At 34.9% G+C, this 27,658-nt stretch overlaps 1 protein-coding gene across 1 annotated transcript in view; it reads left to right on the top strand.

Annotated features, from left to right (window-relative positions):
* LOC150084039 (pappalysin-1-like) overlaps positions 1-19,702 on the top strand; it is a 68,338-nt gene extending 48,636 nt beyond the window's left edge. Inside the window, exons 14-18 of the mRNA XM_090375782.1 lie at positions 1,166-1,382; positions 7,105-7,270; positions 10,286-10,433; positions 14,991-15,151; positions 19,457-19,702. Of these exons, the coding sequence (XP_090231908.1) occupies positions 1,166-1,382; positions 7,105-7,270; positions 10,286-10,433; positions 14,991-15,151; positions 19,457-19,702 (938 nt within the window). The remainder of the gene's footprint in view (positions 1-1,165; positions 1,383-7,104; positions 7,271-10,285; positions 10,434-14,990; positions 15,152-19,456) is intronic.
* Positions 19,703-27,658: the final 7,956 nt, after the last annotated feature.

Genomic DNA, 27,658 nt, shown 5'->3' with positions numbered 1-27,658 from the left:
GTAGGGATTAGAAAAGAACTCGTCCACAATAAAGTCACTTTCTTTTAACGGTTAACACACTCGAAAAAGTTTGTTTACGCTAACACACTGCAAAACATATATTTTTGACTTTTGTAAGCATATCAATTAAAAGCAAACAACAAAACTTTCCATGACAAGTGCATAACACATACTGAACAAGGATTAGCGGGAAAAGTTTGTGCTGGTGATTTTGTCACCTTGCCCACTAAGCGCTGTTTTGACTGGGCAAGATGATTTTAGCCATGCCGATGTTTTTTATGGCGGAAAATGTTCATGGCACTTTAAAATTCACATTTTTTTAGGTTTCATTTTATATTAAATCAACGACCACGAATACAGATACCGCAAATAGCGGGGGTTTGCTGTATATGATTATGAATTTAGTTTGAGACACGTTGAGTCAGATATTTTGTTATGAATGAAAATGCTGTTTTTGGAGCTGCAAATATATACATGCACACACACTTAAAGATTAAATGTTTTCTTAATAAGGCTGTAAATATGTCATCATTTCAGACACTTGCTAACATTACTGACTTGCAAGTTATCATCAGATTTGAACTTGGCTGGTAGGAGGGGGGAGTGGCACACCTACATTTCTGTGAATACTATTTTGGCTTGCTCTTTATCAGAAGAAACATGTATGTACATTATTTCACAGCAGTAATTAATTTCAGAGACTTTTAGTACCATTCTAGCAAGCACATCAGAAAATCTAGTTTGAACCATGAAAATAAGCAGAAAATACACTATTTTCTGAGCATGGAATGTAAAAACCAAACACAAATTCATGCTTTATGGAGCTACTACTATTTGGTATACTTTATTTGTGTAGAATAATATGCTGCAAATCAGCAATTTCAAGTCATGTGTCCAGTCATGATTCTCCTGCCGAAAGTTATATGGTGATATTCTGTTTCTAATATTTTGGCATCCTGTAGAATTCTCTAGAGTCCACTAGAAAACTCAACTTAAAATCTGCAGTAAAGTAATAAATGAGCTAGCCAGATATGTATACATAGCTTTAAATTATACTATTCATTATATTTCCTTTACTTTCAGTAAAAGAACTATAAAATATTACTTATTGTCTGTGAATCATAATTACTGTAAGGTTTATATGGAGAGTATTATCCTCTTTTAGGGGGCTCCTCCAGTAGTGGATCAGTAATTTGTGAAAAGAGTAGCCATTGGTCTATTCCGGATGCCCAATGCCAGTTGACATGCAATATTCCTTCAGCTCCAAATCATGCTGTTTTGGATAGCCATCACTGCCGACAGGTAGATAACCTTTATTATGGCCACAGCTGTCGTTTCCGCTGTAAAGCTGGTTATTACGTGGAAGGTTACTCCATACGAAAGTAAGTCAGCTTTTATATTATAATAAAATCCTTTAACGTATATGCTGCGGTGTTAAAGTGTAGACTACTAATGAATACATTGAACAAGGGATTGTATGCATTTTTAGTTTAAGGAACAATTGTAGTTCAAGTATAAATTGCTGAAACATCATTCTAATTTCACTAGTCAGTGCATATGTTACCTAGTGAAATCGATTCTGATTCACTACATAATGCATGCTTTTCCCAATAGATTGCACTCTTGTTTACTAGAGTGTAAACAAGAGTGCAATCTACAAATAACACAGGCATTATCTAAAAGTACACTTGTTTATTATTAAACTGTCATATGGAATTGCAGATTCTAATAAACTAACATCCTTGCTATCGAACAAACAAATGAAACACTAAATGAACTAAGTGTGCAAAAAAAAGTATTTATTCCATACGTCAAAGTGACCCCACATGATATTTAAGAAATATGATGTACAAGCTCACTTCCGTGTATTATTTGCCAGTACTAATATATGCGAGAAAGAATATTTTGAATTGCAAATTGGTAGCAAACAAAAAACAATGAGAGCAAAGAATATATTAACTGAATGAAGTATATATTAATGCATACATTACCTTCTAAATATATGTGTCTGTGTTTGATTTAAATATTTTTACACTTTAATGTAAAAATTATGTTCAATCATGAATAACTCTCCTGGCAGCAGTAATCCCAGAATAACATACCAACCATGTGCAACTGAGGATAGCTGAGAATTAAAAACATCTGGGATGGGGGTAATTGTGCAATCAAACATGAAGTTCTCTGAGCAGTGCAGACAAGTTAGGCCAGCTCATTGGATTTTTTCAATGATATACAGAAATTTTGGTAGGAGGTGATTACCCTGTTTTACAGGTCAATGGTCAGGCCTCATCTTGAGTACTGCATACAGGTCTGAAGACCTCATTTTAAGAAGGATGTAGATCTGTTGGAATGAGTGCAGAGAAGAGAAAATATATTAATGAGGGCAACAAAAGGGTGCTCTTATCAGGAAAAGCTTCAGTTCTGAAAATTGCTGTGTTTGGAGACTAGGCACCTGCAAGATCTGACTGAGCTGTATAAGGCCTTGAATGGTTTGAGCATGCTCAATGCTGATGGGATTCTTCCTCTTGCTCAGAATAATTGCCTGAGAGGGCATAAATTCAAACTGAGGAAGGATGGTTGCAGAGTAGATGTGTGGAAATTTGCCTTCAGCCAGCACAGGTAATTTTTTTTATTGGAATAAATTTCCATCTGTTGTAGAGGTGGGGTCTAAATAGATTCGAGGAATAGACAAACTGTTAGAGGGGATGGACAAGTGATATGGAAAGTATTTTTCTGTTTTGCTGATGCTGTATAAGTTTGCTTTCTCCCATCATTTGCCAGTACTAGTGCTCATACTAAATGACAGTAGTTTAGTATCTAAGAGAAATACCTTCATGGCATGATAATATAAGCCTCTGGGGTGTCAAAAATCCAGCAATAAGCACATAATATTTGTGTAAAAGTAAAGTTTTAAAGTCCATTTAAGAATATATTTTATTATAAATTTCTTAATTCTAATTTTTAAATAAATTTATAATAATTTTACAAATAAATTATATTTCTAAATATAATTTATTATAAATTAAGTTCATGTTCCATATACAATGAATTAAAAAAAAAAAACTTGCTGAAGTTGAAAAAGATGTGGCAAGATATGAAAAAATTACCACCTTGTTGAAAGTGAATATGATGTTCAAGTAAGCTCTCATGCAGTTGGTACAGGAAAAAACTTCAATGAAGAAGATGAAACAGACCCAAAAAGAACATTTAAAGCCATATAATTATGTGTATTAAAACTGATTTAATTAAAATATGAAGTGGGTTTAATACACCTACTGCATTAATGGTACAATCATATTCCACAAGTAATGCAGGATTAAGATGAAAAGATTGTTAAATTTGTTTACAGAGCATAAAATTCTCTTAAATCCAATGTTAACAATCTTTCCATCTTACAGATTCGGTAAGTGTTGTAACCTGTGTAACACTGCTGATATGGAAGGGAGGCTAAAAAAATTTAAGAAGGTACTTTTGGAAATTACTGAAGGATAGCCTCAACAGATGCTTAATGTTAATGAATGTGGCCCTGGAAGAGAAAGCCAAAGAGAACTTTTATTTCCAAGGAAGAAAAATTCATGCTTTGATTTAAAGTGTCCAAAGTAACATGATGCTTGTTGCATCATGTTACTCTATGACTTCAAGTTGAAGTTCCTTTTAGCCTGCCATTAAGAAAATCTCTAGGATCTTAAGGGATTTATTAGACCAAGATTGCCAATCATATGGAAGTCTAATAAGAAGCCTTGGGCCAATAGAAGTCTTTTCCAAATGGTTTTTGGTTTATTTTTGTTGAACAGTATTGGATAGCCAGTACAAAGCTCTTTTGATAATGGATAATGTACCACAATATCTAACTTCTCTCATCCAACAAATTAACCAGGTTGTATTAATGAATTACAAGGCCTATTACATCAGAAGGGCTTTCTCTGTCTTTAAGGGTGCAAATGAGGGGACAAAATGCACCAAGCCTTAGGGAAGTTTGGAAATACAATATTAAAAATGCTATTGATAACTGTGTAAGTGCCTGGCAGGAAGTGTAACAAGAGATGAATGGGGTGAGGAGAAAGCTTTGGGAAGGTTGTAGACTTCTGAGGTTCTGATATCGAGGTTAAAAAATAACAACATAATAGAGCTATGATACAGAATGGATATTGAGTTGGATGATGCCTTTAACATTTTCTGCTGATGCAGAGACTCCAACAAAAATTATTCATGCCCATCTTCACATTCAAGCTCTTGAACTACATTTAGTGGAGTTGAGCGATTTTAAAATTAACAGCATAGCAAGCTGTTATTGTAATAATAATGTAAATACATCATTATACAAAGGGTACTAGGAAAGTTTTGCAATACAGCTTTGTTTATTTAATTTTTTCAAAGTAATTTCCTCTACATTCAATACACCTCTCCATCCTCCGAAACCAATCTTTAAACCAGTTCTGCCAAGTTTCACTAGGGAGTAAAGCACACTCGTTTTCCCAAGCCCATAGAAGGTCCTCATCACTGGAAAACTGCCTCCCTTTTAGCTTCATTTTCACATGCGGGAACAGTGCAAAGTCGCAGGGAGCAAGGTCTGGACTGTAGGGAGGGTGCTCGAGAAGTTTCAGTCCTGTCGTGGTCAAATATTCGGTGCAGGCTTTGGCGCGGTGAGCTGCAGCATTATTGTGATGGAGGTACCAGGTGTCCATTCTTGACTTTGGCCGCAGGTTCTTCATAGATCCAATGACTTTAGGCAGGCATTGTTCAGTATACCACTTAGCTGTGACTGTCTTCTGCGTGTCCAAAACGACACGTTCCACAATTCCACTCGATTTGAAAAATACAGCTATCATTTTCTTCTTTACAGATCGGGATTTTCTGATAATTACGGGTGTGTCGTCATCATCAAAGACCCAAACTTTGTTTTGAGCCTTGGTCGGCAGATCGTAATAGTACAGCCAAGTCTCGTCACCTGTCACGATGTTGTTCACATACCGAGATTGTCCCTTATCAAACTTTTTTAACATCTCCCGGCACCAAGTCACATGTCATCTGCTCTTCAGTCAGTTGATGCGGCACCCAGAGAGAACAAAGTTTCTTCACGTGCAAATGATCTTGCAGAATCGAACGAATTGCTGGTGCATTTAGGCCCAAAGTATCCTCTATCTGTTGGCAGGTCACTCGCCTGTTTACGTCAAGCATTTTCCTCACAGCAGTAACGTTTTCCTCCGTAACTGACGTTCGTGGCCTTCCCGGCCTCTCAGAATCCTCCAGAGTGAAATTTCCCCTTTGGAATTCTCTATACCACCTGAATATCGTTGTACGATGTGGACAATCATCATCTAGTGCAAGAGTCATTTCTTCTAAGCACTGGTCTATGGTTAAACCACGCACGAAATTATACCGCAAAACTGTCCTTATCTCATTTCGTGACCACGATGCCATCGCAAGCACTTTACACTCTCACTACTAATGAATAACTGAGCCCATCGACTTGGCACGGCAGCTACTATGCACGTATGAACATGTCTCAACATGCAGCAACAAGCAGCTTCCTGTGATTCATTGTTGCATCATATTGCAAAACTTTCCTAGTACCCTTTGTATATATATATTAATATCTAAGATTCCATAATTTTAAGGTCAGTTTCTTGCATTTTCTTGTAGATGTATTTATGCTTTATTGGATAATTTATGTATTTCAAGTTGTATTTAAATGTTTTAATTGCAGTTAATATTGTGCTATATTGTCTTATAGTGTTTTAAAAATTAGCCAGAAAATTGGTCACATCAACCGGTTATAATTAATTACATTATTCCCTATGGATAAATCTCCCCCAGTTAACACAGATTTACTCAGTGCTCTGTTTTTACAACCCCAGTTAAAAGTGCTATGCAAGGAGATGACGATTTGAAGGGAATTTCTGTTATATTTGTTTATATGAACTTGTTATAATGAGATACTGTTGTATAATAGCCAGTGGATCACTTGCAGCTATTAACAATAAGATCAGACTGGGTTACTAAGATAATTACTTTGGATTATATGCCTTATATATTTCTAATAAAATACAGTGGATTCCGATTATTTGGGCCACCGGTTAATCAGGGCAGCCGTTTATTTGGGGCAAATCTTAAAAAACATAAACCAATCGAGAAAATAGCCAGGGTTTACTTCGCTTAATTGGGACAGCATGCCGTTTAATCGGGGCAGGAGACCACAGCACTGGAGATTACCCTACGATTGTCTCCGAAGGTACCACGTGGTTCGGTCGAAATTCTGGAGGTCACAACCATAAAACAATAAAAACAGTTAGCAGTCACTTTTCTATCATAAACGGACAGTAAACTCGATCTTACTGAACTTGCGATAATACCGACAGCTGGAATTCTGTGGGTTATTATGATAAAATGTGTTTACACTTCCATGAAATCTTCAATCATATAAAAAAATTAATTTTCAGATCTTCTCTTCATTCCTATTTTCAAAACTTTGTAACTCGTTACTCCGTTCTCACTTGCGTGTATCATGTTACTTGCAATTTGTGTGTGCCATGTTCTTTGTTATTGATTGCTTATCTTTTTACTGTTTTAAATTTTAACCCCCACCCACAAATGTCAGCGAACAGAAATGTCAACTAGTTTGTATGTACATATTACAGTATGTATTAATTATTCCGATTATCACGTATATTTTTCCGATTTTCACGTATCATTTAATTTTTTAATTGGTAAGGTAATAAAGGGTAAATCTGTGCTTAATATATCTTTGCTTTTATAGTCTGTGGATAATATTCCTCTATTTTCACTAATTAGAATCGCTGTTTTATAGAATTAAAATTTAATTCACAAACGTGATCACAATGACCAGTGCTTACTGCATATCATATAGTGAATGGTACTTTACTATGTTGAGTTTGTTGTAACGTGATTTGATTGTACAGTGAACCAATTGTAAAGGGGGGGGGGGTTATTTTTAATTGTATTTTTAACTATTTATGTGAAACTTCGGAAAATTAAGGCAGCCACTTAATCGGGCCAAAATGCACTAGTCCCGATGTGTCCCAAATAACCGGAATGGACTGTATATATAAGACACAGCAAGCTAATGTTTTCCCCTGTTTCTAGGAGAACATTATATCTACAGTGTGATAGTAGTGGGTCATGGACAGGACCATCCTGTGTACCAGTCACTTGTCCCTCACCGCCTCAGATATTAAAAGGACAATATAACTGTACTAAAGGTTTTAAAGCTGGTAGTGTATGTACAATATACTGTAATGATGAAAAAGAGGTGAGTTAATTATCCATAGACATTTCACATTTTAATTTACATTTTTTAGCTTGTTAAGTATAGTGGTACAGGTTTTCAGACCAAATTTGTTTTACTTTAATTTTCTTACTGGAAAAGAACTCTGCTATTAGTATATCATTACAAAGTGTAAAATCCATTTTTTTTTCAAAAGAATTGTATACAGGCTTGGCCTTGAGTCCCACAGTTTGTGGGACTCAAGGCAGCAGAAGCACACTGACAGAAGGGGAGGACCCTTCTCTTGGGTAGTAAAGTTTATATCAAACTCATTTGACCCTATCCCTTGCACAATCATTTTTAGTGGAGAACTATTTTGTTCACCTTTTTTTTTTGCCAAAAAATTTGGCTTAAAATGAGTGTGAAAACATTGCATTTTTCGATGCCAAAAACCACAGCAGAATAATGAATGACCAATTTCAAAAAAATTATGCAATAATTTAAACCCAGAATATATAAACATCTCCATAGCTGATATTCTAACTTACAAATCTAGTCAGCTTAATGCAAACTGAGATATAATTTCATTTTAGTCCAGTTCACTGGCAATGTAATTTTCAATGGACAGAATAGCCTAGTTGCTAATCCATTCTTGAATTATATGCATATTACTAAAATCCATTCTTGCATATTACTAAAACTTATATGGAACATTGACTGCATATAAGTTTTAGTATTTTTCTGCATTTCATGGTCTGATTTCTATCAGACAAGTTGGCTATCTAAATTTTTTGTCAATTGGAGTGTGAGACCCAAGGCAACCACCATGATTGCCTTACCCTAAAACTGAGCCTTATTATATAGAAATGAACTAAGAAATCTTGTTTTGCTAAAAAAAGATTTTGGTATTTATGAGATGTTACCAAAAAGTTTGGGAACTGAACTGATATTTGGGAAATGAAACTTAATGGCTAACTGGATGGATTTCCTTGACACCATATACACCATTTCCATCTCTTCTCAAACTTCTACAAGCATTCCTGATAAGTGTATTTTGGAACTGCTGATAGTTCCTGTGTCATATTCAAATAATTTCCTCAGTTATTGGTAATCTATGATCTTTCAAGGGTGTTTTAAGCTTGGGAAACAAAAAAAAAAAAATCACAAGGAGCTAAATCTGTTGAGTATGGCAAATGGGGAACCACGGTGATGGAGTTTTTCACATGAAATTCTTGAACAGAAAGTGCTGAGTGTGAAGGGACATTGTCATGATGCATTCACCAATTTCCCAAAGCTCAATTTTCCAGCTGTTTTCTCTGAACAGTATCATGCAATTGCCACAGAACTATTTTGTGATATTTCTGATTCACTGTTTGACTGTGCAAGACAAATTCATAATAACAATGCCTTGTGCCCTGGTCTAAGCTGCAGCATATATCGGCAGTTGAATTGTCATGATGCATTCATGACAATTGAGAGAGTTTCCTTTGTGAAACTCTCTCAAGCAGTCTTTCATTCCTATTTTTTGACACTAGCATTACTGTACTGTACCCAGACTGCATCTACCAATGAATGCTTATTGGTTAACAGCCCCCTGGTGCCAAAAACTGAATCATAGTACAGTAAACCCTCGATTTAACTGCCTAATAGAGGAGAAGGGGTGTCCGTTAATGCTGAAAGTCTGTTAAATCAAATGTAACATGGGAGGGGCATTTTTTATTGTTCTTAATATAAAAAAAAGCTTTAATACAATATACAGTACTGTACAATATAAAATTATGTTGCAATTTGGCCTTTGATTTACGAATATCAGAAACAGTTTGTTTTTTTATGCTGTAAATTTCACAAACACATGCAGTAGCATGTGTTTTTGAAATTTACAGCATAAAAAAACTGAGACGCCTTGTTCTAATTTCTTAATTAGCTCTAATTTCTGTGCCATATTTAAGTTTACATGCTTTCTTTTAACTTCTCTATCACTTTATTTATTATCCTCAATAAATAAAGTCACAATTCAGAAATCACAGAAACACTCTGTATACAACCTGACCGCACGATAGCTTGAGGCAGACTGAGACTGAAACAAAGTGAGTCGGTAGACCTGCAGTTGTGTCCTAAGTCACGTTTAGCTCGAAAGTCACCACCAGCTCTTATCTGTTATCTGTAACCTGTGAAAACAGCTATTTGAACACGTTTTTCAGAAAGAATAAAAAATAATTTCCTGAATTTGATTATAAAAATAAAAGTAGGTAATTATCAAAACAATAATGGAAATAGGTAATTATTATTAATTTTTAATTAATAATAACACTGAAGTAGTTTTGTATAACCTAAAAAAAATGATATGGTCGAGATTAATATGTACATCACTGTATTATTTGTCAGGTCTGTTAAATCTGAAATCCGTTAAATCTAGGGTTTACTGTACACTGATCTTGCTTGGAAAGATATGCCATATTTTCAAGAGTGTACTTGTTACTTTGTTGAACAGTCACACTAATACTCATAATGCAACTAAGTGATATCTTACAGTACACTTCACCGACTGGGCTAGCCAGGTGGGTAAAGTGCCTGCCTGGCAACCCAAAGGTCACAGGTTCGCATCCCACCTCGGGCTTGGATCAGAGTAAAATGCAAAAACTTTGGTGCATTATGGCCACAGAAGCTGATGCACTAACAACTAAAAAAAAAACAAAAAAAAAAAAACAGTACACTTCTAATGGATCATGGAATGGAATTGCAGCTGCAATACTCATGATCAAGTATCCTCTGGGAAGGATTTCATTGAACCACCCTCATATTAAATCCAATTTGACTCTATACTCATTAAACAAGCAACAGGCTAACAGGGATTGCTTTGTCTTACACACCTGACAGTCCTAAGCTTCACTGTGTTTAAAGAACCTGCTGCATGCAACTCCAACATTTCTAGAATAATGTGCCTATTATGTGCACCACATGTATAAGTGAATTAAAGAATCAGTTTAGAAAACAAAGAAATACATAACTTAAAAACAAGGTCACCACTATACTACCAGATGTTTTTCTTGTTTCTTATAGGTTATAAACAACCGCTGCGAGTTGGATGGTACATGGAGTCAAACATTTTATTCTTGCTTCACTCTCTCTGATCATTCTGTAGTAACTTGTCCCAAGCCTAAATTAAATGATTCCAGCATTCAAATCCATTGTGATGGCCAAAATATAGGTATGTATAAAATGCTAAGAGATGCATAGTTACTATGCATGACATTTTTTAGTTTGAATATCCTTGAGTGGAACTAAAAACTTATCTCTTATAATAAATACTTTCCACCCCATAATATTATCTTTCTACTTCATTTAGGTTATTTTCTAAATAAAAACAGCTCCATTCTAAAACAGAAGTTTCAACTTTGTGCGGTTATGAACCATCATTATCACTGTCATCTAGGAGAATAGTACTTGTAAATTTTTTTCCATTTTTCTCAACATGTACTTTAATGATTTTTTGTAAAGGACTTGTTTTGATATTGTACACATCATCTGAATGATTTTATGAGCAGCAAACACCACAAGAACTTACATATTTGTACCCAAAAAGTAATTGTTTTTTCAAGTGGACTGTTAATTTGTTTTTAATGGGTGAATATTTTTATTTGAATATCACATAATTCTTGTTTCGTTTGAAAATCCCAGTCTTTATTTTGTTTCTAGTCAAAATTCTCGAGTAATGCACAAATGAGATACTCAGATATTGTTATTTGTGAGAATTATTATTTTTATGCCTAATACAGTTAAAATACTCCTCCCATAGTTTAAAATTAATTTATATGCCAGTGAAACCGTGTACATTGTCTGTTTGCAACCAAGAAATATATATGCATTTTTTTAACAAACCTTTGGCATTTTGTCTAATTACTTGCTTGATTTAACATTGATGACAGGGAAATCATTTAAGGATATTTAAATAAATGAAACTGATACTTATTATTAAGAGTGAGAATTTAAAGCTACACTTGAAAGTGTGATAACAGTTAATTTGGCCTACTGTGGTGAACTTAAGAACAAGTATGAGCTTCTGCAGACTGCTGAGGACCAAGATATCGACGAGGAATATTACAACTTTTTGAAAGTGATAAAGCCCAAGAAACCTATAGGGAAACAGAAATCCAAAGAAGAAAAAATTAGTCAAGAAACACTTGTCATGATGAACCAAAGACGACAAATGAAGAGCAAGAAAAACACTGACAGGGAGAAAATTGAGTATACTGAGTTATGCAAAGCCATTAGAAAGAGACTCAGAGAGGACATAAGAAGATTTAACACAAGAAAAGTAGAACAAGCATTAAGGGAAAACAAAGGATTTAAATCAGCAGCCATGAGCAGTAATACAGAAAGACAAATGATACTGAAACTGAAGAATAGCGATGGTGTACTTATAAACAGCAGAGAAGACATAATTCAAATAGCAGAAGACTATAGAGAATTATACAAGGAGCGAGGGAATGATACCAGCAGTGGGGAAGATGGATTGCAAAGTAGCAACACATGCGACATACCCGATATTCTTCCTGATGAGGTAGAACATGCATTGAAGAAAATGAAGAATCGAAAAGCCCCGGGGGAAGATGAAGTTACTGTAGAGTTGTTAAAATTGGGAGGAAGAGACATAATACAAAAACTGGCAAGGCTCTTCACAAAGTGCATTAGAAAAGGTGCGATGCCTAAGCAGTGGAATAATGCAATCATAGTTTTGCTGCATAAGAAAGGAGATAAATCAGAAATTGGAAATTATAGACCAGTTAGCTTGTTATCCCACCTCTACAAGTTGTTCACAAGGGTCATTACTAACAGATTAGAAAGAATACTTGATGAGAATCAACCGAAAGAGCAAGCTGGCTTTAGGACAGGATTCTCAACTATGGATCACCTTCACGTAATATCACAGCTAATGGAGAAAGCAAATGAATATAAAACACCATTATGCCTGGCATTTGTGGATTATCAAAAGGCATTTGACTCCATACAGCATAAGGCAATGTTTCGGGCACTGGAAAGACAAGGCATAGATACTCCATATATTATGATTTTGAAGAAAATATATGAGAGTGCTACATCCTTTATTAGACTAGACAAAGACAGTAGCAAATTTAAAATCGAGAAAGGAGTTCGACAAGGAGACACAATATCTCCGAAGCTGTTTACTGCTGCCCTTGAGGAAGCTTTCAGAAGATTAGACTGGTCGCAGAAAGGAGTCAATGTGAATGGAGAGTACCTAAACCATTTACGATTTGCAGATGACATTGTGGTCATAAGCCACGATCCCAAAGAATTAGAGGAAAATCTTAATCAGTTATGCACAGTTAGTAAGGATTTTGGACTAAAGATGAATATGGCTAAAACAAAAGTAATGATGAACAAGTATGCCACGGAAAGGGAAATAATGATTGAAGGAGCAGTAATTGAAAAGGTGGAGTCATATACTTATCTGGGACAAGTTATTAGCTGTAATAATGATAAATGGCTGGAAGTCAAGAGAAGAATAAATTTTGGATGGGTAGCATTCAGGAAATATAGTCACATACTGAAGAGCAATATCCCAGTTTGTCTGAAACGTAAAATAATGAATCAATGTATACTCCCCACCATGACTTATGGAAGTGAAACTTGGGCACTCACCAAAAGAATGGAAGAGAAGCTAAGAACTACACAGCGAAGAATGGAACGAATTATATTGGGAATCAGACTGTTAGATAAGAAGAGAAACACATGGATTAGGCAGCAAACTCAAGTAAAGGACATTCTTATCAAAACTAAAGAACTAAAATGGTCTTGGGCAGGACACATAGCTCGAAGACATGATGACAGATGGACTAAGAAAATAACAGAATGGTACCCAAGAGGAGCTAGAAGAAAACCTGGAAGACAAATGCGGAGATGGATAGATGAAATTCATGAGTTTTTGAGTAGTAAATGGATGGCCAGTGCTCAAAACAGAAGGAACTGGAAAGTTGCTGGAGAGGCCTTCATCCTGCAGTGGATTGAAAGTGGCTGATGATGATGATGATGATGACTGTGGTGGTCTCCTCATTCAACAGATCTCAATCTACTTGAGCAACTGTTTGGGTACAAACAGTTTGGTAAAGCATCTAGTTTGGTTACAAAGTCCCTGACTTATCCTGATTGTGATTTTGTGTACAAAGTTGATTTTCTGTGGTGAAGTGAAACAGTTATATATTTCCTCATGTGAATCCTCTAATCAAGACCAGAAGACTGACACATGATCAGTTTTAGTACAAAATAGCTGTTCATTGATATAACTTACATATCCTCCAAATTGGGGATATTATATGTTATGATAGAAATTACCTGTACCGTATTGCAATAGATGGTGGGGTTGACAGGAAAGCTGGCTGGGATCGCCTTTTTAATAAACAATAATAACTGAATGATGCAAAAACAAAATACAGCTAACATACTTGCAAACGCTGCTACTGGCTGAGAGGAAGGACTACATGGTCCAGTCAGAGACAATTGTAAGCACATCGTAAAGTGAAATAAGTAGGCAATGATTAACATGATCTCTGGTTAGTAGAATCAGCTGCTTTATAGAATCAGATTTGCACTATACTTTCATCATTATCATATGTTTGGTTATAACAATCAATTTTGAATGCCTTTGTGATATTTTTCTAAAGCACATTTTTGGAGGTCATTACCATAAAACAGTAAAAACAATTTGCAGTTTTGGTTTATTGGGCTTTTCTGTTAGTGCAATCTATTAGAAACAGGTATTAGACTCAATCTTATTCATTTGCAATAATACCAATAGCTGGAATTCTGTGGGTTTTTACATTGTTATCATGAAATGTGTTTCCCCTTCCATAAAATCTTCAATCATATAAAAAACATAAATAAATTTTTAGAATCTTCTCCATTCCTATTTTTTAAGCTTCGTAAACTTGTTACTCCATATCTTACTTGCATGTATCATGTTAGTTGCAATTTGTGCATGCCGTGTTCTTGGTTACTGATTTCTTATCTTTTTTACTGTTTTAAATTTTACAAAAAAAAAAAAAGTTTAGTGAATAGAAATTATCAATTAGTATCTATATATTACAGTATTAATTAAGCTATGTATGTAAGCGTAAATTCATTTTTATTTTGCTAACCTGTGGAAAATATTTCTTCAATTTTAACGTATCATTTAATTTTGTTAATTGGTAAAAAAACCAAACGTTATATTAGGGTCACCCAGTAATTTTTTACTTATACCTGTATTTGTTTCTGTAAATTGCGCATGTTCTCTGGTAGATTTGCCTGTTTTTCTGTTAATTGGTAAGGTAATAAAGTGTAAATTTGTGCTTTATATCTTTATTTTTATAGCCTGTGGATAATATTCCTCCTATTTTGACTTATTAGAATTGCCATTTAATAGAATGAAAATTCAATTCACAAACATGATCACAATGGCTGGTGCTTACTACATATCATATAGTGAACGGCATTTTATTATGGAGAGTCCATCGTAAAGTGATTTGATCGTATAGTGAACCAATCTTAAAGCAGGGGTCCACTGTAATGCATACTATGTGGAGTTTTTATATTTTAAGTACTAAACCTTGTTTTACTGTTTTGAGGTAAAATCCAAAAAGAAATATACCCAGTGGTCTTTAAATTGTTATAAAATATTTTATCTGTTAAAATTGATATGTTTACTTGGTCTCCTGAATTTCTAAGCACTGGGATAATAATATTATCTCTCTCTATATATATATACTAGGTGATAACTGTAAAGTATTTTGTGCTAAGCATGGCAGACTTCTGATGAAGGATGAATATGGAAAACAAGTTTCAATTGAAAAACAGAAACTTGAGTGCACTGAACGAGGAAAATGGCTTCCAGATCCACAAAGCATCACATGCCAATATAACTGTAAATATGTAAGTATACGTGATTTTTCACAAATTTTTCTTATGTATTAAGTACTACAGTATTAGTTAATAAGAAAAGAACCATTGAAGCTTCACAATAGAGGTTATATGAAAACTAAGCTGAAAGACTAGTGTTTTAACCATTCAACTGTATTATACAACAAATGCAGAAGTGAAACAAATTTGAATAATGCAGTTTTAAAATCCTAAGTTGATTAGTGTGTACCAGAACACTACTAGTTTGTGTTTATGGAAAGAACTCCTAATTGTATCCTTTTAACTATCAAAGATAAGTTGAAGGTATTTATTTTAAGTGCTTTTTTGCTTATAGGTGATATCGGAGTTAGTAATGGACATAAAAGGGATTCAGTTCCCTTTAAAAAAAAGGAATATTATTTTAGCTTGTTGAAGTAATTCAGTCAAGACAAGCTTTTGCTATATCAGCAAAAAAAAAAAAAAAAAAAAAACCACTGATGTGTTCTCCCCTTCCTGTAGGTACCAACAACTTACCAAACTTACTGGCAAATTAACCTTCTCTTCAGCTAACGGAATTCACCTTGGTTCACTGTACTATACCCTCTCAGAGTTATGAGATTCCCTTCTAATGCACATAGTTAACAAGATCTGCATCCCACATATTCAGTCTCTTCCCATGTGGGTGCCTTTTTGCCAATTACATCAAGTGTGTTGCCCATCTTTGAACCTTTTCAATAAACTTGGTGCTTCTTTAGGTATGGGACCATACCTGTACTGAGAGTACTGTCTTATAAGTGTAATTGTAACCTCCCTATCTATCTCTACAGGTAGTTGTCTGATAAATCAGCAGGACACCAGAGCCTTTTTTGCCTCCTGTCTGCAATGCATGGGAACTTAAGGTATGCCTGGATCATAATTCTGAGATCCCACTCTTCCTGTAATGTTATAATTCATTTCTGCTCAAATGTAAGTTATTTTGAACATCATCATCAGCCATTTTCAATCCACTGCAGGATGAAGGCCTCTCCAGAAACTTTCCAGTTTGTTCTGTTTTGTGCAATGGACATCCACTTACTACCCACAAACTTGTGCATTTTATCTGCCCATCTCCGTCCTTGTCTTCCAGATTTTCTTCTATCTCCACTTGGGTACCATTCTATTATTTTCTTAGACCATCTGCCATCATGTCTTTGAGCTTTGTGTCCTGCCCAAGGCCATTTTAGTTCTTTAGTTTTGCTGCCTAATCCATTGTAGGTACCCATGTGTTTCTCTTCTTATCTAAGTCTGATTCCTAATATAATTTGTTTTTCACTGTGTAGTTTTCAGCTTCTCTTCCATTCTTTTGGTGAGTGCCCAAGTTTAACTTCCATAAGTCATGGTGGGGAGTATACATTGGTTCATTATTTTACGTTTCAGACAAATTGGGATATTGCTCCTCAGTATGTGACTATATTTTCTGAATGTTATCCACCCAAAATTTATTCTTCTCTTGACTTCCAGCCATTTATCATTATTACAGCTGACTTGTCCAAGATAAGTATATGACTCCACCTTTTCAATCACTGCTCCTTCAATGATTATATCCCTTTCTGTGGCATACTTGTTCATCATTACTTTTATTTTAGCCATCATCTTTAGTGCGAAATCCTTACTAACTCTGCATAACTGATTAGGATTTTCCTCTAATTCTTTGGGATCGTGGCTTATGATCATAATGTCATCTGTAAATCGTAAAGGTACTCTCCATTCACATTTACTCCTTTCTGTGACCAGTCTAATCTTCTGAAAGCTTCCTCAAGGGCAGCAGTAAACAACTTCGGAGATATTATGTCTCCTTGTTGAACTCCTTTCTCAATTTTAAATTTGCTACTGTTTTTGTCTAGTCTAATAAGGGAGGTAGCATTCTCATATATTTTCTTCAAAATCATAATATATGGGGTATCTATGCCTTGTCTTTCCAGTGCCCGAAACATTGCCTTATGCTGTATGGAGTCAAATGCCGTTTCATAATCCACAAATGCCAGGCATAATGGTGTTTTATATTCATTTGCTTTCGCCATTAGCTTTGATATTACGTGAAGGTGGTCCATAGTTGAGAATCCTGTCGTAAAGCCAGCTTGCTCTTTCAGTTGATTCTCATCAAGTATTATTTCTAATCTGTTAGTAATGATGCTTGTGAACAACTTGTAGATGTGGGATAACAAGCTAATTGGTCTATAATTTCCAATTTCTGATTTATCTCCTTTCTTATGCAGCAAAACTATGATTGCATTATTCCACTCCTTAGGCGTCATGCCTTAAATCAGCATAGCTGCTGATTTACATCCTTTGTTTTCCCTTAACGCTTGTTCTACTTTTTTTTGTGTTAAATCTTCTTATGTCCTCTCTGAGTCTCTTTCTAATAGCTTTGCATAACTCAGTATACTCAATTTTCTCCTTGTCAGTGTTTGCTCTTCATTTGTCGTCTTCAGTTCATCATGACAAGTGTGTCTTGACTAATTTTTTCTTCTTTGGATTTCTTTTTACTTATAGGTTTCTTGGGCTTTATCACTTTCAGAAAGTTGTAGTATTCCTCGTCGATACCTCGGACCTGAACAGTCTGCAGAAGCTCAAACTTGTTCTTAAGTTCCAGTACATACTGCTTTTTCTCCTCCTCTTCTGTTATCTCAAAGATTTTTTTATTATTTACTTGAGTCAGTTTTTTCCTTTCTTTGCATCTTACCATTCTGTGATCACTTCCAACATTTACCTTGTTCAGGATGGTAACATCATTCATGATATATCTTATCTTCTGTTAGTGAGGATGAAGTCGATTTCATTAGAATTTTGAATGTGTTATTTCCCAAGTATAAAAGAGCTTTACATTCTGCTGCATTATAGCAGTTGTTATTTTCTGATAATCTTGAAGTAGTTGTCCTGAAGGTGCATTGCTTGTCATTAGTTGTTAATCATTTTCCTGATCTTCACATCATCTTTAAATTTTGACATTATCCCCTTTGTCAGTGTCTTTAAGAAAAAATTCAAAAACAGCAATAGTACCAGCACTGACCCATGTGGAAGGTTACTTCTAACTCTAGCATATTCTGAAGGGGAATAATTAATTACAAAGTTTTGCCTCCTGTTTTATGGCTATCTCATAATAAACCAAGAAAAACTTCTAAAAATCTTACCTGTGATCTCAATATGTTCTAACTTATACAGAAATCTTTGGTGTCAAAATGAATCAAGTAATTTGCTAAAGTACAATTAACAATGACAGAGTTATTTCTTGCATCCAACTATGATTTGTAGGCTTCCTATTAACAGGTTACACCAAGAGAGGGTGGTGACATCTCTTTAAAATCCTACGGTCCCCTTAAGAATACCATTTTTATCAGGTTGAACCTGTACTACAGTTTTAATCATCACCTCTATAATATTTCTTATACTACAGTTTTAATCATCAGCCCTATAATTTTTCTTGTACTACAGTTTTAATCATCACCTCTATAATTTTTTTGACCAGTCTTTCCTTTTCAAGGCAAGACTGAACAGTCTGTAGTTACTTTCTTCATTGTTAGAATTACCTTTATGGATTGGTAATACACTGTTGCTTCAACTGATGAGTCATTCTTATATTTATTGTAACCCTCACGAATAACCTTAATTGATATAAAGCAAACCCTTTCCACTTCCCTCAAAATAACTAATATATATGGAATCCATTCAAGGGAAGTTACTTGCCTTCAACTTTAAAATTTTTTCTATTGAATTTTCATTTCACTGATTTCATAGTGCTCCGATTTACTAGTACAGTTTTTCCTCACTGTTAAGGGGATTTCATCTATAAAGATTGATGCAAAGTACTCATTAAGTTCATCAGCTAGGTTATCAGACACCCCACATTCATTTTTTAAGGGTTCAGATGAACCCTTACATAATGAATATGGGATGCTAATTTCTTATTTGTATTTACATACATGTAAAACTCCTTGCTGACCCTTTTATATGCCTATTATATCATTTAAATCTTTCCATCATTCTAATTGCCTATTTTTTTTTTTTTTTAGTTTTATTAAACTAAGAAAGATATCATTCTTAGAATCATAGCATACTTCTGCTATATTTTCTTAATGTAAAGTTTATCATAAAAGAGTTCTTTTTTGATAAACCATATGTATTTATGTATTATGACCCACATTTATTATTATAATTTAACTATAAGTGGACATGCCACTTAAAATTACCATTAAGATAATCAGTTTAAAAATTTGTTTTTCTCATTCTATATATATCAAGTTTTTTTCTTTTAAAATTACCATTTTCTCATGGCACTATATATCAGATTTTTCTCTTCAGACATACATGGGAGATGGATTTTGTGATGGTGATAACAACCAAGAAAACTGTTGGTGGGATGAAGGAGACTGCTGTGCCTCAACAGTTCATGACCATGTAGTTAAGCCTTTCCCTTCAGATTGCATTGAGGAATGCAAATGTCTAGATCCCAGTGCTTTGGAAAACAAAGAAATGAGTGGAAGCAAACATGATAGCAATAGATTTCCTTATAGCTTATTAAAAATGCTAAATATTTCTATAATCTAGCACAGTATTAAATTATGTACAGTAATCACTTAAAGCTGTCTGCCTCCATAAAATGTATACTTCCGTTGTATATATCATTAAATGTCCTATTTTACTGTAAGCGATTTTAATGTTATTTTTCATTCTCATCTGATATCATAAGACATTTCATTATATCATACTTTATTATTAGACTTTCTTTACTATGTTTTGAATAAAATTTTTCTGTCCTTAAACTGTATTCAACTTTGGTGCAAAAGCTGTACACACTGAAAAACTATTCAAAAAATATCTTCTTGTAAAGGTCACCAAATTGGAGTAAAAAGGTTAATGGTATGCTGTCCACATCATTTGTGAATAAAATGGCAAAAGCATTTCCTATACAGGTATCACTTGCATTACATCATTAATGCTTTCTTGAAAATCACTCACATGAGGTGAAAATAATGTGACACGGTTGAGTTACATTTTTGGAACAGACTACTGAATTTTTCCCTACCTCTTCATATCAAAGTTTTTTAATAAGAATTTTCAATTACAATATAATTTATAACAACATACAAAATCATTTAACACATGTATGCATTAAATACAGTAATAATTATGCAAAAAAAAGTAGTTATACTTTCAACAGGAAAGATTTAAAATACAGTTCACTGTCGTCATAGTTCTACCAAGGGTATATCCAAATATAGAACTCAACAATCACTTTTCCCTATATATCTTCCTATCCTCAGCCCTTCATCTTCCCAGTATCCACCATCCCCCTCTCAATTCATCTCCTAGTTTTCCTCAATATCCCTCTAGGCTTCTTTCCCTTAGGTTTCCCCTCCATTAGATCCTTCATCAATCTTTCACTTCGTTGCACAGGTCCAATCCAATTTTGCTTCTGGCTTTCTGGTTATTTCAAACATCTCTTCTCACCCACCCTTCTCAAAACTTCCTCATTTTTTACATTATTCACCCATCTTATTTTTTCCCATCCTCTTTCATACCCACACATCAAAACTTTCCAATCTTCTAATATCTTCCATTCTCAATGTCCATGTTTCTGCTCCAAGTACTACCATTGCTACCAAGAACCAATTCCTAATTTCCCACATGTTATTCTCTGCTTCTTATTATTATTATTTTGCTTATTATATTCTTATTATTTTGCTGTTGCTCTTTGCTTCTTCTGCCATTACGCTTCCCAAATACCTATACTTGCTCACCTCTTCTATTCTCTTTCCTCCTATTTCACTATTCATCTCACACTTTTCTCTTACTACTCTCATAACCTTTGTCTTGATAGTATTTATTCTTATTGCAAATCTATTACATTTGCCTTTAGCATATTAATCACTATCTGCAGTCCTTCCTCAGAATATGCCAACAACCATATCACTTGAAAATCTAACACTCAATAATTTTTCCCCATCTTCATCTTATACAACTCTCCCACATTCATATTTCCTTTATAAAATAACTCTTTAGCCATTTATGTTACATATTAGAAGAGCTGGAGAAATTAAAATTAATAATTAATAAACAGGAGGTAAAAATTTAAATACAGTAAAATAAAATCAAAGCATGTCCACAATGGCAAAATGTTAATGATGCCAGAATGTGAATAGAACTATTCCACAAATGCTTGGTTGATCATATGAAGTTGCAATGAGTAAGTTTATAAACTTTATTTATACACAAAATGTAGGTTTAAAAAAAATTCTAAAAATATTTGTGCAGCTGCAAAGATTTTTTACTTTAATAAATACAGTATAGTTTGTGCAGTCCTAAAATTTTGCCTAAACTTGAAATTTAAAAAAAAAAATTCTAAAAAGAATTTTCATATATGTGAAAGTGTGTATCTTGAATTTGAGGAATACATGCATTGCCACCAGGAACAAATCAAATGGAAATGAATGAAATAACATTATATCCCCTGAATGTATATTCAGTATATTCACATCTGAACATAAGTATATGCACATTTAGAGCTATCTCGATGGCATTAGCTCTGTATTAATGCACAGAAGCCTGCCCAAATGACCGTAACTAACAAGCTGAAGAAAAATAACATCTCGACTTTTGTGAATGGGTCTAGTGTGGCAAAAGTGCACGCTCACCTCGAACTGGATTTCAAGTGTGACGACAGATTCACACGAAGACAAAAATATATGCTGCTTTAGCATTAGTAAAGGCACATGATGCAAGAAAGCAAGCTTATATAGCATCAGCCAAAAAAAAAAAAAAAAAAAACCCTTATTTCACCCATCCACTCGCTCCAAATGTTTGTCTAGTTTTGCCTTGAATCTGTTTAAGCTATCAAGTTTTACAACGAGAAACGGAAGTTTGTTCCGGCAATCAACCATCCGCTGGCTAAAGGCAAACTTCGGCACATCAATCTTACAACTGTCTTTCCTCAATTGAAATATTGCCCTCTCAGGCAATTATTCTGAGCAAGAGTAAGAATCCCATCAGCATTGAGCATGCTCAAACCATTCAAGACTTTATACACCTCAATCAAATCAACTCGCAGGTGCCTAATCTCGACACTGTAATTTGCAAAACTTAAGCCTTTCTTCTTAAAAGCAACCCTTTGTTCCATTCACTAATCTTGTTGCCCTTCTCTGTATTTGTTCCAGCAGTTCTACATCCTTCTTAAAATGAGGCCTCCAGACCTGTGTACAGTACTCAAGGTGTGGCCTGACCATTGCCTTATACAAGAGGATAATCACCTCCTTATCTCTGCTAGAAAAATTCCCATATATCATTGACAAGACATCATGAGCTACCCTTGTAGACCATCTGCACTGCTCAGAAAACTTCTTCATATCTGCCTGCGCAATTACCTCCAGGTCCTTTTCATTCTCTACCACTGTCAGTGTACCACCACACAGTTGATACGTTACTCTGGGGTTACTGCTTCCCATATGCAGTACTCTACATTTGTCAATGTTAAACTTCAGTTGCCACCTCTCAGCACATCTGCTCAACTTTTCTAGATCCTGTTGCAGCAGTGTACTGTCATTAGTAATCCTGCCGACCTTCATATCACCTGCAAACTTGGACATTATGCCTGATAATCCGTCATCAATATCATTAATAAATACACAAAACAACAATGGACCCAACACTGAACCCTGGGGAACTTCACTAAAAACATTAGTCTGTGAAGTGCAGTGTCCATTGATTACCATTCTCTGTCTTTTCCCACTCAACCATCCCTTTATCCATAGCAGCAATTTGCCTCCAATGCCACACTGCTCCAATTTGCACAGCAGTCTTCCATGTGCAACAGTATCAAAAGCCTTTCTAAGGACCAAATTTATGATATCAAAATTATTCTTTGTATTCAGTTTCTTTGTGACCACATCATAGTATCCAATCAAATTGGTCAGAGAAAACTTTCCCTTAACAAACCCATGCTGAGTCCAAGTTATAACTGAAGTCTTGTCTAGATGATCCTGCAGTGCTTCTTTAACCAGTGCCTCCATTAATTTTTCTGGAATAGAAGTTAAACTAACAGGTCTATAATTATTTGTGTCGCCCTTTGATCCTCCTTTGTGAATTGGGGTCACATTTGCACATCTCTAATCCATGGGTACCTCCCTTGAGTCCAAGGAAGCTCTCATAATTATGGCTAAGGGTTTGCTTACTTCCTTTGCTGCCTCCTTTAATATAACTGGACAGATTTCATCCACCCTTAGGTGCCTTTCTTTTATGTTTATCTTCAACAATTTCTCCTCCACTTTGCTCTGTGTTATTACAAAATCATCTAGCTCACTGCCAGAGTTTAATTTACCTCTGGCAGTCCCCTCCCTGAATAACTCCTCGTGTGAATGTAGATGCAAAATACTCATTCAGTTTGTTAGTTACCCGAGCAGGATCATCAACAGTTGAACCATCGCTATCAAGTGGACCAATCTGATTCATCCCCTTCCTTCAAGAGTTTACATAAGTAAAGAACACTTTCTTGTTTTTCTTTGAATCCTTTGCCAAATATTTCTCATAATCTGCTTTTGCCTGCCTAACCTCCTTTGTGACTTGGTTACAGACCAGCTTATATCTATCATAGGCTTCTGTGCCACGTGTTAAATTATATGTATCCCATGTCTTCTCTGCCACATGTCTCATTAGTTCATCTGACATCCATTTAGGCCTAAACCTTGATCAGCATTTCTTAGTTGGTATGTAAAGCCCAGAAGCTTCCAAGAGTAATTCTTTGAATGCTTTCCATTTTGAATTTGCTGTTGGTAATATCATCAGTTGGTTCCACCATATAGAATTTAAATACTGTTTCAGACCACCGTAGTCACCTTTACGAAAGCAAAAACCCTTCCCTTAACCCTTTGTGATAGTTATCTCTTTGAGTAAATCTCACTTTACTACACTGAGATCACTGCCGTTATCTGCAGAATCTTAATGCATGAAGAATCACTACTGATAATCAGATCAAGAGTATTACTCCCTCTAGTTGCATCCCGAATAGCTGCTGTAGAAAATAATCTTCCAATAAATCCACAAAAGCCTTGCTAGTGTGTGAGTGACCAACCTACAAATTCCAGTTAATATCTGGGAAATTAAAATTCCTCATTATAAGACTGATTTACTGGTCCACTATTTCTCTGTACAGTTGTTTATTATACTCATCACCTATAACACACTCCTACTCTCAATTTTGCTTTCCCAGTGCTTAGGTTACACCAAACTGACTTGACACTTCACTGTCCAGCCATGTCAACTGGCTGTACTTCCTTCGATTTTGTGTTTCTTAACTAATGGCATAACCCCTCCTCCCTTCCTATCCTATCTATCCTTCCTATACATATTGTACTCCCCCAAACTCCATTTCTGCATTCCTTATATCTGTGTGACACCACATCTCTGATATCCCAACAATATCTGCCTTTGATGTTTTGACCAACACCTCAAATTCATCAAATTTATTTACCAAACTCCTAGCATTGGTGTATGTGCAAGTGTACATGCACCTGTTCCTATTCTTAGCTATCCTAACACAGCCCATGTGATTACTTGTTCTGCAATGACTCCCAGCAGTCTCTGAAATCCCCTGCATCTTGTTTTCCAGGCTACTGCTAATTCAAATAGAAGCCAGCTTTATGAGCTACTAGACAAGAACTTGTAGGAATTAAGAATCCCCATGTAGCGATCAAGATCACTTTGAATGTTTGCCTCTCAAATTTGGTCCTCAGCTCCTGATTCGCACTATAAGTCCATCCTTGGGATTGAGCATTGGCTCTTGAGATGGCTTAAAAGAGTTGATAGCCACCGTTTTACTATCTCAGGGGCCATTCTCTACTCAAACCTTAGATGTACTCACACCCTAGATGTAGCAGACAATCAACAGGAATATACATGCTCTTGCACAAATGTTCACAAGCAGAGTGGAGACATCAGCCCTGGATAATGCCCTAGCCAAACCACGTGCCATTGATAAACATTGTGGAGGAGTAAATCTCCCACTTCATCCAATCCTCAATAATCTTGCTAGTGTACAAAGATTCTTCCCATCAAATACAGCAAAAATATTTAACTCTCTGCAGACAGATGCTGAAAATTCTGTGAGGATGCAACAATTCTGGAAGAGATCTTCCAGAATTCTTATAGACTTACTGAAATATGAATCAGCTGTAATGTGACAACATACCAAAGAGTTGCGACTAAATGAAATTGTTTCGTATATCATAAGCCAAACTTTAAGAAAAACAATATATTTGGTAATCTACTGGCTGGAAAAATATGCCTTCATTAACAATTGTGTAAATATATAATTAATAATTTGTGTATATAGAATTACCGACTTGTAAATATATGGTTTGCATAATATATATACAAAATTATTAACGTGTAAATATATATTAAATATAAAATGTGTATATAATATTTTGGAACAAGACTACGTGTTCAGTATATGTAACCCACTGTCCATAGTACCTCGTACCCGCTATGTAATTAGTATCCTCCTGTCACTTAGCCATCCCAAGATGGTTCCACAAAAAGAACTATTCTGCGGTGGTTCCTTTTGTGTGTAAAGATAATAACAATAATAATAACAACAACAATAATAATAATAATCTGGAAACAAAGTCAAAATGATGAGAGTGTTCCAGAGTTATTTTTCAGTTAGAATATCACTTACAAGATTTTTTCTTGTATTGACTTTACTATGCATATTTCTGGTTCTCGCTATCCTGTATACCAAGGGTTCTCATCTCCTTCAGCTGACAAGCTGCTATAGTATTTGGTGAAAATGCAGACACCAAAGAAAAGACATTTGGTAGTTAATTTTAAAAGAACAAGTATAATCATAATATGAATGTGGTTCAAATAGGAATGAGAACTTTTTTTTATTATCACTGGATTATTAAGAAATTAATAAAAAGTATTATTGTGTATAATAAAAAACAGATGTTTAGTAGCTATGGTAACATAAAGTTGAGGGATAACTAGTAGCTGTGGCAGGCATAGCAAGATAACTGGAATCAGTACTAAGCATTGTATCTGAAAGGAAGTAAGGAACTGTCAAGATTCCAAGCCTTGTTAATCAATTGCATCTTAGAGAAGTTGTGCAAAACTCAAGGGGTAAAATTTTTTCTCAGAATAACTTGTTAACAGAAAGAACTGCTTTTCTCAAAAGAGAATATTCTTGAACAGGAGTACAAGAATGATAGCTAATGCTATTGACACAGAACTAGATGTTTCAGGAAGCTATTAGTTTGGTGGTAGGTGGACACTACTTTAACTTTGGTTAAAAGCAGAGGCAGACTGATTCTTGTACTGCTTTGAGTTGTTCTACTATGGTTTGTTGATTGTTGGGTTTTAGGTGTGCCAGCAACTTGGCCATATTGTGCTGTAAATAGTATTTAAATTGCATGTGTTCTGTGGTTGATTTGCTGTTTGTTGGATGAAAAACCACAGTTTCTGGGAGAAAAAACCATGTCACCCTCACCAACTAACTCAGCCATGCTGTGAAAATACCCTTTAAAAATCCCTTGCGTAATTGATGGGATTCAAACTCAGGTCTTTTTCACCAGGTGTGGGGATGATAGTGATTCATGTTCTATTAGGGAGATATATTTACTTGAAAATCAGTAGTAGAAGTGCAGGACCTACTGGAGATTCTTATAACACTAATACAGTGAGAACCAGCCACGGAACTCAAAGAAGGTAACAAGGTATTACTAACAGTTGTGCAGAGGGTGTTAAAATTAACCTAATATCCCATTGGAAAATTTCTGCAGAAAGTAGTGAAGAAAGCAATTACACATAGAATATGATAATCACAACAAATATAAAGATACACTCTCACGTTTTTGTACTAATTCTAGGAGTGTAATTAATAAAATTTGATGAATTCTAGGTACTATAACAAATTATTACCTAGGATTCACAAATGAATACCTAAAATTTGTTCACCAAATGCGAACAATACAATACCATAAATATGCTGTTTTCTAATGTACTGGATGCAGAATTTGAATATGGTAAATACAATATTATATACAGAAAGGACAGACATGACAAAATAGGAGGATGAGGAGGAGTTATACTTTTAACAGCCAAGCATATAGATTAGCAATTAAAAGTGTTAAAAGATGAGCACATTCAATATATAATACTGGGTCAATTTTATGTGGCAAAAACATTGGTAAAACAAAAATGAGAATAGCAGTAATAGACCAGATTACTGTGATGAGTATATTGGACATCTTTAGTGTGGGCCAGCAAATTAGAATATCTTATTATTGGGGGGGGGGGGCTTCAATTTTCTTGATCTTATCTGGAACCTGTAGATTGGTCAATGAATAACCAAGTCAAGACATTTCTGGATTTCCACAATTATTCTTAATGTGGTTATTAATCAGTAAGGATTTTTCCAATATTAAGAATCTTCAAATAAAAGAAGTACTGGTAAAACAGTGAATCTATTTAAAAAAAATAACAATTGTTAAAGGGAAAGGTTTTTGTTGT

The sequence above is a fragment of the Mastigoproctus giganteus genome, chromosome 6, assembly GCF_048544385.1.
Source record: "Mastigoproctus giganteus isolate SK-2022 chromosome 6, ASM4854438v1, whole genome shotgun sequence".
Classification (NCBI taxonomy): Eukaryota; Metazoa; Arthropoda; class Arachnida; order Uropygi; family Thelyphonidae; genus Mastigoproctus; species Mastigoproctus giganteus.
This window is presented reverse-complemented; position numbering and strand designations above follow the sequence as displayed.